The sequence below is a fragment of the Brachyhypopomus gauderio genome, chromosome 12 (genome assembly GCF_052324685.1).
Source record: "Brachyhypopomus gauderio isolate BG-103 chromosome 12, BGAUD_0.2, whole genome shotgun sequence".
NCBI classification, from domain to species: domain Eukaryota; kingdom Metazoa; phylum Chordata; class Actinopteri; order Gymnotiformes; family Hypopomidae; genus Brachyhypopomus; species Brachyhypopomus gauderio.
Window position 1 is genome coordinate 7,643,107 of NC_135222.1, and position 14,961 is coordinate 7,658,067.

At 45.9% G+C, this 14,961-nt stretch overlaps 1 protein-coding gene across 4 annotated transcripts in view; it reads right to left on the reverse strand.

The window, feature by feature from the left end:
• Positions 1–11,732: 11,732 nt before the first annotated feature.
• The window catches only part of LOC143528885 (protein diaphanous homolog 3-like), a 285,913-nt gene continuing 282,684 nt past the window's right edge, over positions 11,733–14,961 (reverse strand). For all 4 annotated transcript variants that reach the window (XM_077024807.1, XM_077024808.1, XM_077024806.1 and 1 more), the window contains one exon: positions 11,733–13,445. In XM_077024807.1, the coding sequence (XP_076880922.1) occupies positions 13,177–13,445 (269 nt within the window). In that variant the 3' untranslated portion in view covers positions 11,733–13,176. The remainder of the gene's footprint in view (positions 13,446–14,961) is intronic.

The window sequence follows — 14,961 nt, forward strand, 5'->3', positions numbered from 1 at the left end:
GGACACACCACTGCCAGCCCTGCAGACAAACAGGTGGCATATTCCACCCAGAATGGCGTTCTGCTAGTCTGCTAGCCATTACACAGCACACCTTGAATATATATGAAAACCAATACCCACAAACACTCACTGCATTAGAGGGCTGTATAAGCCTACGCTAACAAGACACCTGATATATCCTAACAGGACATCTCGTACATTCTAACAGGACATCTCGTATATCCTAACAGGACATCTCGTATATCCTAACAGGACTTGCGTGTGAAAGTGTGTGTCCTTGATGTAAATGTGAACTGGGTGCCTTCTTATTTGGGCGTGAACACGTCCCGCAGCAGGACAGAGGAGCAGGACACTTGGCATGTCCTCACCTTCAGTCCTGTTGCATTTCAGAGCCAACGGTGGTGCTTCTGCGTCAAGAAAATAGACGGATATGAGTGTGTGTGTGTTCAGCTTTATTCCCTTGGTAAGGTCATCAACTCAAAAATGTGTATGCACCCGTGCATGTAGACGCAGACAAACATGTAAACACACACACACACACACACACACACACACACACACAGCCTCAGGACAGACTGGCCATATGCACAGTAATGTTGCTCAACAAGATCTGTTATCAGCAGTACAAAGGGCAGTCGTCCCTGCTCATTTGGACTGTGACTGTCATAAACAACTGCTGTTTGCCCCTTTGAACACACACACACACACACACACACACACACACACACACACACACACGCACACACACCATCAAATGAAGGATATATTTAGAAAACATGGAAGGAGAAAACAAGCTCGCTCTCATTCTTCTTTGAGTTCTGTAGTTTTTCACCAAAGTGATCACACAGAAACACAGAGACAGGAAAGCACTGCTGTGGTTATGGTGCACATGGACGTGATGAGTGATGACCCTCTGTGGGACCAGTTACAGACCTGAACATGGGGCCAGCCTCATTAGTATTTGACCTGAACATAGGACCAGCCTCATTAGTATTTGTCCGCCATTCAGAGTCCTCCATTTACAATAGCCAATCACTCATGTGAACACCAGGACAGACACACGGTATTAAAGCACTGGGCTCTATGACGTGGATAAAGTGAACACAGCCTGGTGAGGCTTTTAAGAAGGGCGTAGAAATTTGGTGAGTGACAGACTGACAATTAGCTAGTGAGCTAGTGTAAGAGCCATGTTGGAAATAAAGGAACATTTGCTATTATAGAAAGAAGGAAAGGCAGGAAAGACAGAAAAGACGAAAGACAAAGACATTTCCTTCACACTATCTGATCATCTCTGACCGCTTTGTTCCCTATTAGTGTGAACTTATATGTATGGTTCATTGTCCAGTGTCCTGTTTTTTACTTCAGTGAGATTTGAGATCTTCCTGGACCGCTTCTGGATCCACTCGGTCAAAACCTGCTTCATGTCACAAACACAAGACCAGCACTGACTGAATACACTCATGAGATACAGGTCAGAATGAGATACAGAGGACACCGTTTTTGCTATTAATTAATTTTCTGCTGTGATTAAATGTGAGGAAGCATATACAATTTTACAATAATAGCACAACAGCAGAAATAATATTAAATGATATATTAGAAGATATTGTATGACATGGATTTTATGTGACTTACATTTCTGTGAAGCAGTCTATATATTGGCTTTGAGAAAGAAGAGGCCATGTGTCAGTTTCACCTGAACTGATCAATACCAAAATGAAAAACGACTTTATTTCTAAATGCCCTCTCTGCAAACCACGTTTCCTTAAACAAAACCTTCTTTATCTTCCTGTCACTCTTTCAGTATCAAAGCAGTGACACTGTGTGCTGGTTCCTCAGAATCAGAGGCGGCGTTTGCCACAGGACGCAGAAGGAGCATATCAAAGCCACTCTGTGGCGTCTGTGCAAAGACTGAATCACAGGCTAATTACGCATGAATGGTCTATGACTAACGGGAAAGGAGCAATTAGGCACCCATTAAAACCTGAATGGCAAACCGATCTTTGATTTGCTCACAATACGACTGCTTTGCATAAATTGAAATATAATTAGCATACGTGTTCTTTTTTCCTCCCTTTTTTTCTTTTTGCCCTACCTAGGTTTTGTGACTGAGATATAATTGGGCAACGTTTGTTTCACTGATTTCGGTTTACCTATCCTCAGCACTGCATATGGTGTGTGTGTGTGTGTCTGTGTGTGTGTGTGTTGGGGGAGAGATTGGGCGCATCACATGGTTCACTGTACGCCATGCTGCTTACATAGCTGGTGAAAGCCATATTTCAGACAAGCTTAACATGCTGGATCGCTGATAATACATTTAAGTGCAGTAACCGGAAACAGTGTTATATGGTATAAAGCATGGTTGACAACCCAGTACTACAGAATGTGGGCATGGCTATACATATTAATGTGGCTAATATGTTTATTCATCTCTTGTTTTACATAGCACCTCAGAAAAAGAAGAAGAGGAGGATTTAGGGATTGGGAGTTGATGTGGAGGGTTGGTAAACGAGTTCAGGCATCAGCTCCACCTACACTTATGGTCCATGGTGCCTCCTGTTTAATTCCCTTTCGCTGAGCTCCGTCTGTAGCTGAAGCGCAGCACCTTCAGATCTGCTCGCCAACATGTCTAGAATGCATCTTTTTGATATCAGCCCTCATTTTGTTCTTCCCTGCAGCCTCCGTCTCCTTCTCCTGGTGCACATTCCACTAATCCGAAGCTCTTGGCGAATTACGTCTGTTAAATATTAAATGCATATCTATAAACTTCGGGGGCAAGTTGAGTAGGTGGTGGAGTGATTTGATTTGCAGTTTGTCGGAGTGCGGCGCATTCATAGGTGAGAGGTTGCCACCCCAGAGAGCAGTGGGGGGGGTTCTGGCTCTGATCTGCCTCTCCTCCACCCCTCCTACACCTCTCCTCCACCCCTCCTCCTCCACCCTCCCTGCACAAGCCCACCGAGAGTAGACCTTCCCAGCACTACACCATGTACTCTGCGCTACACCCGCTACCACAGGTTTTCTACATTAACCCTCTGGGGCCCATAGTTAGTCTTTGTGGATGTAATTAATACGTAGTTCTCTGTATAGTGTAATATATTTGAATTTACTCGTATTAAAACATGCTTTTTCATGTTGTTATAACGTGTTATACCCTACAGGCTTAAATGTTTCATAAAGACAAGGTGAGTGCACCTTCGTTTAAAAATGTAAAACAAGCATGATTACTGTGCACAGACTACACACGTTATTTGTGTTTCAGTGTACATAGTGCACATGTACTGGTGTGTGGTGGTGGGCTGTGTTGTAAAAGACCTAAACGAATAAGGGACTACAGGCTAAACACAGAGTGATCTTTAACAGCCCATCAGGAGCGGTACAACACTGTTTGGCCGTAGGGGGAAACACACGGTAGCACAAATCCCAACAGGAAAGTAAACAGCCTGTTTCCTAGCAGGACGGAGCAGTAGGGGCAGAAATGTACCAGGTCAGCCGGCACTCAAGGACTCGGGTGTCCTCTGTGTCTTTCCCATACGGTGCCCGACACGCATAGACCTTCATTCACCTAAAGGCTCACACTGTGTCCCTCTCTGTTCACACACGAGCATGTCCACATGCACACAGAGAGAGCGCGAGCAATAGTGAGTGAGAGACAGAGAGTGAGGGAGCAAGAGTGAGAGACAAAGTGTGAGACAGAGAGAGTGAGTGAAAGTAAGAGATAAAAAGAGTGAGAAACGGTGAGAGACAATAGTGAGTGCAAGTAACAGATAGAGAGAGTGAGAAACAGGGTGAGAAAATTAGAGAATGAATGAACGAGTGAGAGAGTGAGTGAGTGAAAGACACAGAGTGAGAGACAGAGTGAGAGAGACAGAGAGCGAGTGAGGAAGGAACTACCTGCTTCTGCTGCAGTTCATTTGGCTCAATACAGGAAATGATTTTGATGGATCTTAAGCAGTAATTAGTAATCGAACAATCACAGCTCGTCGGTGTGTGCGCGACACCACGTAAATGGTTTGCTGTTTTGACTGTTTGCAAGGGCAGGGTCCTCCCTCCTCATTAAAATCACTCACAAACAGGATAATGAATCCCTGAAGACACGCTGGAACACTCCTGTGCATCCCGTCACTGGCATCACTGCCATGGAGATCAAAGGCTGACACTTCACATTAACATTCCCCTCTGCCCCGCTCCACCGTGTGTGAATTACTGGCCTCTCAGTCAGCAGAAACGGAAGTGGGGAGAGAGAGAGAGAGAGAGAGAGAGAGAGAGAGAGAGAGAGAGAGAGAGAGAGAATGGCCATTCAGACATTCTTTTTACATTCAAAAAGGTTAACACTTCACAATAGTAGAGACAGTTATCAACACCACAAATGAAATAATGCTAGCGTTGCAGTAAATGTGACAGTATGTATTCAAAGCAGATGCTCGTTATCTCAGGCTAGACCCACCACTCAACACACACCCACCCTAGACCCACTCATCACACAACCACCCTAGACCCACTCAACACACACCCACCCTAGACCCACTCAACACACACCCACCCTAGACCCACTCAACACACACCCACCCTAGACCCACTCAACACACACCCACCCTAGACCCACTCAACACACACCCACCCTAGACCCACTCAACACACACCCACCCTACTCACTCAACACACACCCACCCTAGACTCACTCAACACACACCCATAAACCCACTCACCCACTCAACACACACCCACCTGGTCCGGACCTCCTCATCCCTTTGTAATGGTCTTCTGAAACACAGTGTGCAGCGTGACCCTGTCCCAGAACCCTGCCTGAATCTCTCCCCCACATCAGAGAGGATGTCAACACACACACACACACACACACACACACACACCTTTCCCACTTTTGATATGACTCACCGCTCCTTCTTTGTGCGACTCAAGGAGGCTGGCAGAGAACGTGAGGCTGAAACTGCTTTCACTCGACTTTGTTACAAAACTGTTAATGTAGCAACAGCTTCCACAGCAGGTTTGAGATGATCAGGGAGTCTAGATCCACTACAGCGGGAGAGCAGGACACTGATCAGGACGAGAGCAGAAGAGCAGGACCCTGATGTGTCATGAGAGGCCATGTCTGCTGAACTCCACCCGGCTTAGTGCATCAGTTGTACAGTTGTACACAAGTGCATCCTGATCTTCGTACGCTACGTGACGCCGGCAGACCGGAGCAACCCTGACTGCTGCTATAGCCAAACACAAGTGAGATTCATGAATCTGGAGTATATTCATGATCACCAGCATCATAGACACGGAATCGATTCCCCTGTGAGCTCCGTGAACCTGTGAGAATCTCTTCAAACAACTTTTGTGACTCACTGAATCATTTTCTGCTTTGGGATTTGCGTGAGTGCCCCAAAATGGTGCCCCAACCTTATAAGTGCTTAAAAGAACTTTCACCCACATACAGCTGGAACTGTATTTTGCTGAAGGGAGTGAATGTTGCTGGTTGTTTATTTCAATGCATGACACTGTATTTTGTTTATTAGAGTGTTATTAAGTCTAACTGGGTTTTCAGAGAGGTTTATTAAATTTTCTGGGCTGTATTGAATTTTGAGAAACGTTTAGGGACTACTGAGGTCTAATTGGTAATTATTTATTTATTTTATTTACATTTTGTAATTCGAATAAACGTCAGTATTTGTATTTTCAGTTCCAGTACGACTAGACCAGACCTGAGAAGCTAAACATGAGACTTTGTTCCTGTAGTTCATACTGCTGCCCATCAAGATCAAGGCCATGTTCCCTCCTCGAGCCCTCGACCCTTGACCTTGATCAACCCTTGACCTCAAGCCCTCGTGAGCGAGAGCGTTTGAGCAGAGCAGGTCGGTCCCAGCAGCTCCATCAGGAAGGCCAAGGCGACCGATCTCTGGACCCTACAGGTGCGACATGAGCTCCACACCTCATCACTCTTGCCAACACTGAGACGAAGAAGGTGAGAAGATTCCATGAAGTGGCGTTTCAAGGTGAAAAGGGCTTGAAAAAGTTCCAGAGGGCTCTGAGAAGTCGATCGTCAAACACGAGTCTGTCTGTGGATCTGGGCCTGAGGACCTGGGGTGGGAGATAGCTCAAGGCAAATGGCAAGAGGAGTTTTCCAGTGTCAGGGAAAGTGATCCGGAAGAAGGAAGCGGGGTAAAATAAGGCCAGGAGAGCTGACGGGAGGAGGGCATCAGTAGGGAAGGTCAGAGCAGTGATCAATCCAGGAGGAAACATGATTTCAGGTGTGTGAGCAGAGCAGCAGCTGCAGGAGGTAGAAAACAAACCCCGTGGAGGGAGGAAGGGGCCGAGCTGAGCACTAACAGGGAGAGAGAGAGAGAGAGAGAGAGAGAGAGACAGAGAGAGAGAGAGAGAGAGAGACAGAGAGAGAGAGAGAGAGACAGAGAGAGAGAGAGAGAGAGAGAGAGAGAGAGAGAGAGAGAGAGAGAGAAGGGCAGTCAGGGCAGCACAGGAGATGCTGAGCTCTCCTAACAAGGGAGGCTACAGACCAAACAGAGCACCAGACTCACAGAGTAACAGGAGAATCACTGACCCAGCCTGGACTCCAAGAGCCAACTGCTGCTCTCTCGGACATGGACGGACATTACCCAATCAGAACAAAGATACGTAAGAAAAAATAAATAAACACTTCCTGGAGAACAGAGGCAGTTACTCCGTCCAAGAGAACAGAGGCAGTTATTCTGATTTCCAGCCACTTCACCAGATCTTCCTAAACATTAAAGCGTCTGCTGGAGTCTAGGGAGTAGCAGTACATTCAGTGTCTTTTAGACTTTATCCCAGTGTAATTAGTGGGCAGACACAGGGCCTGGGTGAAGTGTGAGTGAGTGAGTGAGCGGAGAGCAGACTGCAGAGGCGAGAGTAAGACTGGCAGGTAGGACACACTGTCCGCACATCTTTCACAGGATCTAACAGCCACGTGTGTCTCCCATTACCCAGCTGCCGTAATGACACCCAGACGCGACAGTGGTGGTCTGTGAAGCTCAGCGAGACAACACGAGCACAGAGGGAAACAACGAAATGAGAAAACAAAAGACAGCGGTACAGATAGAGGAGATGATGGATGGGTTTCATTTGTTGACCTTAATCTGATATAATGGAACTGAATAATAATCACAGATTACAAGACACCATACACCACAGAGAAGACAAAAGCAAAATTTTTGACTGCAGTCTTCTCTGCCCGTCGGTCCACGGCGATCAAAATTGTTTGGCTGGGTTTGGAACGGCTAACGTGACCTCATATTCTGACTCTGAGCAAGATCGATACATTCGTCTGCTAACTTCATCACAGAGCAGCACCAGGCCAAAAGGAAAGATGCATTTTAGTAATTACAGCTGAACAGCATCTGACCCAGAATCAGCGCCGCTTGTCCAAGCCCATGTCTTCCCTCCATCTCCAATTAAGACTGAGCAGGCTGCAATCTGTCAGACAATATGTTCCGCTTCTCTTTGCAACACAAACACACTTACGGCACAACTGTTAGATACAGGGGGCTGGTGTGGGGGTAGGTTTGGGAGAGAGGTATTTACTTAGTACATTCCTGCTCTATTCCTTTGGTGACTGTGTTCCTCTCCCTCTGTGCTGTGTGGACTGTTCTGGTGACGGCGGCTTGGATCTCATCACGTTGCGTCCAGAATCAACAGATGTCCGTGGCCACCTCCCCTCTGCTGCTCGACAGCCTGTGCTTGGGAGGACTAATGTAGCAGAATAGCCAGACCTTCACTTTGTTACTGAAAGCCCGTCTGTCCGCTAGATTCATGTCCAACTGTTGAGATGGTCAAAAAGAAATGGGGGGGGAAAAAATCTCAAATACATGCAAATTCAGGTAAATTAAAACTCACAAAGCGACCAGAAAAAAGGAAATGTTTTCAGATGCTCATGTGAAAACAATCATTTGTATATATCAGTAAAAGGAAAACACACGTTTTAATAATCTAAATCAAGAAAGTGAAGAGTTGTTTGTTGTGTATATGGACTGCTTTAATCTGCTTTTACTGTCTGTGTTTGAGCAGAATAACCCTTTTGTTTTATTTCCTAAACTACTGATATTTCCTGCCAAATGATGCTGTTTTAAGACCTTGAATAATGCAAAGAGTACACACACACATACATACACACATTAATTCATATTCATACAGAGTATCTGCATCACAGACATGTCAGCCATGTCTCACGCTGATTTCCACTTCACGCAGACATGACTTTATGCCCGTGCTACACCCTCAAACATTCGTATCCTCCGGTGTTGTAGACGGAGGAAGAACCCAATCCTTCCATTTGCAGTTTCAAGTGTAAGGGGCCAAGTCACAATGGTGAAATCTTGACTTGCAACCTGAATTACTGTGATCAAAGAAAAATCCATCACATCCTCAACCCTCAGGAGGAAATGGCCCTTGGTCACATCCAACAGTGTCGCAAGAATGTTTTTAAAATGCGAAAAGTCAAGAGTCGTCACATGAAGCCATGGATTTCTGCTCCATTTGTATTTCCATAAGACGTAAGCTTTTACCCCAACACAATATGTGCACTGTTGCTACAGCACACATTGCAGAATTTGCTCACTTTTTTCCTTTGATATTTATCTGAGCAGAAAATGTCGAGTTATTTCCCCAGAATTCCAGTTTGTCAGCATATCCAGCCAGTTTGGCTCATGCGACTGAATTCAGGTCAGTGGAGATGACATCACTGAGGAAACACAAGAGCTTTCTTACCAATGGGAAATGGGTGTATAATAACGAAAAGTTCTGCACAGTGTACACAAGGGGAATGACTTGCTTTACAATGGAAGGGTGTATTAAAATAAAAAAAATTAAAAGAATTAAAAAACAAGAGTCTTTATCCTCTAATTCTGTTACATCCCTCTCTCAACCCCACCATCTTTGGAGCTGGGCCAACTGCTGGACCAACAGTTGTTACTATGAAATAAATTAAATGCTGTATGTACTGTATGTAAATGCTGTATTGGATGAAGAAAAAGCCTCATCATCTCTTTGCATATACGATCAGCAAAGAATACACATTTGTCTGATATGATCTCGGGATCTGCTTCATACATTCATCAATACTTTGATCAGCCGGCAAACAAAAAATATCTATTTTAGTTTTTTAGTGTGAAAACAACAAACGCAAGAGCGGTGAAGACCTAAGACCTCTAGACACTAGCAGAATGACTCTGGCACAGGGAGCAAAACAGTTATAATGTGTGTCCTGTTATCTCCCATTGTACAAACCCTCACTGGACAAACAATACAACTTTGTCTGATTCTTTTGCTTTAAAGAACTGACTGGAAAAAAAAATCCAGTACATCTCCAGATACCTCAGCCAACAGGTTTATAGTGAACTCCACTCATATTGCACATTACAGTCAACTCCTGGACACATCACCAGGGTTTGTCCATTAGACTCTGCAGTTTACTTTGATACAATGATACTCAGTTCTGCTTTGCTGTTCAAATGGTACTGAAAGCCCTGAATAATTGGATCAGGTGTATTAGGCTAAGGTTAATACTAAACTCTGCAGCGAGGGAAATCAGAAGGACTAGAGTCACACAGGCCGATTTAACATTTTAAAAGAACCAGTGTACAGTAATTTATTATATGATGGTTCCGTTTGGGGCTCAGTGTCTATCTGAGCAAGTGTGAAAGAGGAAGTTAGTGGGAAGGGTTAACTGTGCTCTCTACAGCATAACACATTCTCTCCTCTACCTTTGTCACGCCACTGTAGCAGTGGGAGGATGCAGTAATGCTACAGTTACAGCCCCTTAGCACATTGTTGTAATAGAAGTGATGGTGGATTTCCCTTGTTGGTGCCCCTGTCCGAGGTGCTGAATTAAAGGAGACCACCTGTGGGGAAACAGCTTCTGTCCATGGTGCAGAAACAAAAAACACTGTGGAGATGTTGCTGCTGTCCATGGTGCTGAAACAGAGGAGACCACTGTGGGGACAGTGCTCCTGTCCATGGTGCTGAAACAACCTGAACATCGTGGTGGTACTGCTGGCCATAGCACCAAAACAGAGACCAGTGTGGGGACTGTGCTGCTGTCCATGGTGCTGAAACATAGAAAAGGGTGGTGGTACTGCTGCTGTCCGTGGTTCTGAAACAGAGGAGACCACTGTAGACAGTACTGCTGAAACCCTCAGTCTGCACTCCGCTCACGCAGAGGGGAACATGCTGCAGTGACTTTGCACAGTGACGGTAAATGATGAAAGGCCTGCTGCATTCCTTAGGAAGTTGAATGCTACATGCAGTCTGGAACTGACATGTATACTCACGCCCACACGCATGCAGACAGTGTAGGATTAGGGAAACTTACAGACCAGAAGCTACTTCAGAAATTACAGCTACCCGATAAGAAACATTTTCTACAATTCTAAACACTGTATCCACCATATGTTATAATACCAGCTGGTCAAAAACGGAATCTGCAAACTTTCAAAATGTTTCTTCAGTGAAATAAACATAAGAACAAAAAGGCTTATTCGTGTAATCACATGACCTTGGATCTATTTATGCCATTAGCTGGCATGTGCTAATGCCCCTGTACCATTATGTCGTTCCATATAACTCCAATCCGTTTGGTAAAAAAAAAGAGAAAGAAAAAAGAAAAAAGGAATAGAAAGAAAAAGAAAAGCCTACTTTATGGGAGTGTGACATTTAGCTGGCGGACTTTCAGAATGACATTCTGAAAAACAAGGTCTCCTGCAGTCTGGATCCATCATCCACAGCACAAATGGGCCAAATTAGCTCTGCGAGGAGTCTGCTTCAGCAATCAGTGCCTGCGAGTGAGGCACAAGTCATCCGCCAAGAAATTAAGCACGGGACAGCAAATGGAGGCATGACGCAGCAGTGCCAGAGCACCATCTTAACACCACCCTTTTACAGCCATCCAATTAAGCCCAGGTTAAGAACTGGAAGGTGCAGCACTAGCAATCATTGTTTCATTTTACACTGCCTACACAGGCAAATATAAATAATCACAGCATAAATTACTTCCGAATCCCACTAGCAACAAGAAGACATGGGGCGGGGACTGTTCCTTTGGAGACCGCCCACAACTCCGATTTCCCTTGGATTAATTAAATCGGAATGCACACCTTTGGAAATGTCAGTAATTATTATTTATAATCCAATAAACAGTAGCAGAGTGTTCCATCACACCAGGTAGCTCACCCTTACACTTTGGTTTTACCAGACTGACTAACTTGATCAGTGCACACGCATGCACACACACTTTCATGCATACACACGAGAGACAGAGATAGAGAAAGAGAGAGTTGCTGGTGCATAAAATGAGATTTCTTAATGAACAGGAGATACGGAGAAAGGTGTAAAGGTGTGTGCTGTTGATTATAAGGAGGGCAGTTGAGGGAGTGAATGAAAGCAAAAAGTGAACGCGCACACTCACACACTCTCACACACACACACTCACACACACATACACTCGCACACGCGCGCACACGCACACACTCGCACACTCACACGCGCGCACACTCACACGCGCGCACACACGCACGCGCGCACACACGCACGCGCACACACACACTCACACTCACGCACACATTCACACATGCACACACTCACACATGCGCACACTCACACATGCGCACACTCACACATGCGCACACACACACACACGCACACACACGCGCATCAAAGAGTGGGTCCTCCGTCCTCTGAACATGAACACACACAAACACACAAAAACAGGTTTCTGCTGCTTTATTGCAAATGATAGTAAAACACCCCCCGCAACACAAACTACAGTCTACTAACACATCTCTGCAAGGAAGCATTTAAATATGAGGAGAGGTCTGAAACTATTGCATTCAGCAAGATGACATCAGAAATACACAGAATAAACTGAAGGAAAGACATTCTGATAAACAGGAATGGTGGTCAAATCGATGGAAACTAAAGGAATATCAAAGTGAAATGGAAGGTTTTGAGAAAGGGAGTTGTCACCCTTGAGGAAAGAAAATGAGAGAAATGTGTTGCACAAAAACAGAATGCAAAATTGGTGAAGCCTTTATATGCTGAAGTGACTGAGACTATTTGTTCTCTCTGCCCCGTCAGCTGCTCTTAAGAACCTCAGAATGGGGAGCCACAGTCCTCGCACTGCAAACGCTGCAATGGGAGATAATCAAGCACTTGTTTTCTTATGATTACTTAAGTACCAAAGATCAAGGATATACAGATTTATATGTATTAAAGATTTAAAGATACATGATAAGGCACACAATGACATTGTTCCTGTCAAAGCTAAAGCAGATTGCTATACAAGGCTGGAAATAACACAAAAATAACACAAAAAAGAACTGTGAGGGCTGTTCCTATCATGAACATAAGTGCTGTGATGAACGTTACACACATGGCACAGTGACCTGAGAGCCCAGTTTGTAATCATCAGGACAATTACAGATATCACCCTTAAAAATTCAGGGACCAACCTTTATTAAACCATTCTTAATGAATTAGTTTCAATCAATGAAAGAAATTAACTAACTGTACGTTACCTACAGATTGCCTGACCAATTGAGAAGGTCTGCTAGGTTCTAGAAAAAAAACAAACCCAAAGCCAGGTGGCGCCTGGTTGTGGTGTGATGTAAGCTGTGATTATTATCATTATTGATGATTATCATCAATTTACTGACTACGAAATCTCATTTGTTATATCTACACATAGAACAATGTGTGTGTGTAAAAAATGTGCATATACAACTGATCACATGCATAGTTAAGACATCTTGTAGTCTTAAAAACCAGTGTGTAGTCTTGCCATTTTAACATCACAAAAGCCCTTTGACTGTACTACTGGTCTCTGGCCAATTTACTGTGTAAACTTTAAATGTGGATTTCAAAACAAATGCTTTCATGTTTTTTTTAATTCGGGGCCTCTTGGCTAAGGGATAAGTGAGGCCCAAGAGCTGCCCAGCACAGGATCAGAATCAGACACTCCTGTCTGCCCAGCACAGGATCAGAATCAGACACTCCTGTCTGCCCAGCACAGGATCAGAATCAGACACTGTGTTAATGGTATGAAGGGGCAGGGCCTGTGCATGGACAGCTTCATTATTAAGACTTTTCTCATGTTCTGTGTGCAGTGTGCGGTGACATGGGGACCCGGTGGAGTTGATGGAAGGGCGGAGGTCACAGTGCACGCAGGCGGGCGAGGAGAGCCTCCACTCCGATGTCCGCGCTGGGCGGGTCTTTTGGAGGGGTCTGCTCCTTCTGTCTCTCCCGGGGTCTCTCCTGTTCGCGGGTAGGTGGCATGGTCGTGCCGCGCGCCTCACGTGGACCCGCCTCGCGTGGACGCGCCTCACTCTCGTAATGAGCCCCCCTGGAAGCTGAGGGTCGCGCACAGCCAAAATTGATATTCTGCCGAGACCGTGACCTTTGCAGAGGTACCTTCGTGTTTTCTACAGGGGAGAGAAAAGGGTTGGGGGGGGCAGGATGGGGGAGAAAGAGAAATGAGTTCTCTGGAAGGTATTTATCCACATTAGCAGCGTTTGCAGAACGGGCCGTATGAAGCCAGCAAGTCATTAGACAAATGTGAGCTGAAGGAGGGGAGAAGGTGTCAGTCAGCGGGACACGAGCAGGACAACCAGCACTACACAACCGCAGCATAATTAAACAGAAACGCAGCGGCGTAGGAGGACAAGCTCACTGCACCACGCTCTCCTCCCTGCAGATGCCCTCTGCCCTCACACACACACACACACACACACACACACACACACACACACACACACACACACACACACACACACCCACACACACCCACACACACCCACACCCACACACACACACCCACACCCACACACACACACCCACACCCACACCCACACACACACACCCACACCCACACCCACACACACACACACACGCAAGAGGTGAAAAGAGGTGGATTAGTAATGGGTTGATTTCCATCCTCTTCTTACTATGCTGGGGTGGACACAGAGCTCAGACTCGTTACACCAACGTGGCCTTCGTCCTTGTAACCCACCGCTCCTCCTCTTCCTCACACGGCTGGGGCTGCCATGGCATCAGTGGTAATAAGAACCAGCCCTCTGGACCGTTGCACACAGCCCATTATCCAGGAGCTGGGTGCCTGCAGCCCACCATAGTGGGACAGGGCTCCTTCTCCAGTCTTCACACCCCCCAGACCCTGTGTGAGAAAACCTGCTCTCTCTTATGAGCTACAGCCCCCGAGCTGAGTGCATTTACACACTTTTACCTGCCTAGAAGCAAAATGAGAGGGAGGAACCAAGCCAGGGGCGGGAAGGGGCGGAGCTCCGTATTAACGCCACCCTGCTTGGCTCAGAGGGGGCGGAGCCGGCACGTTGTTTTCCTTGGCTTCATTTGTCTGGCCCCGCCTCCTTCCTGCATCATTAAAGGTGGGACTGTGGAGGGGCGGAGACAGCAGGTCACGGCCACTTGGTCGTTTGCAGTGGTGGAAAAGGCACCAGGCTGAGAGGCTGGCCACGTATCACACACTGAGCTGGGCTAAAGGTGTGGAGTACGCTCTCACCCAGAAACGACCCAGAGAGAGGGAGAGAGAGAGAGAGGGAGAGAGAGAGATTGAAGAGTGAAGTGATGGACGATGGTTTTCAAAAGTAAAAGTCACTCACCTGGACAATCTATAATATACACAATATGCAATCTATAATATATATACACACAAACACACTATAATATTATGTACACACACACACAGAACGAATTCGTTTTTTGAACGAATATGGGAAACCTAATTCTACTTTTTTAAAAACTAATGTAATTTTAAAAGGTAATCCTTATTGAGGGCCACACCCCCCAGTGTGAGGCACCCAGTGAGGTATCAGTGTGAGGCGCCCAGTGAGGTATCAGTGTGAGGCGCCCAGTGAGGTATCAGTGTGAGGCGCCCAGTGAGGTATCAGTGTGAGGCACCCAGTA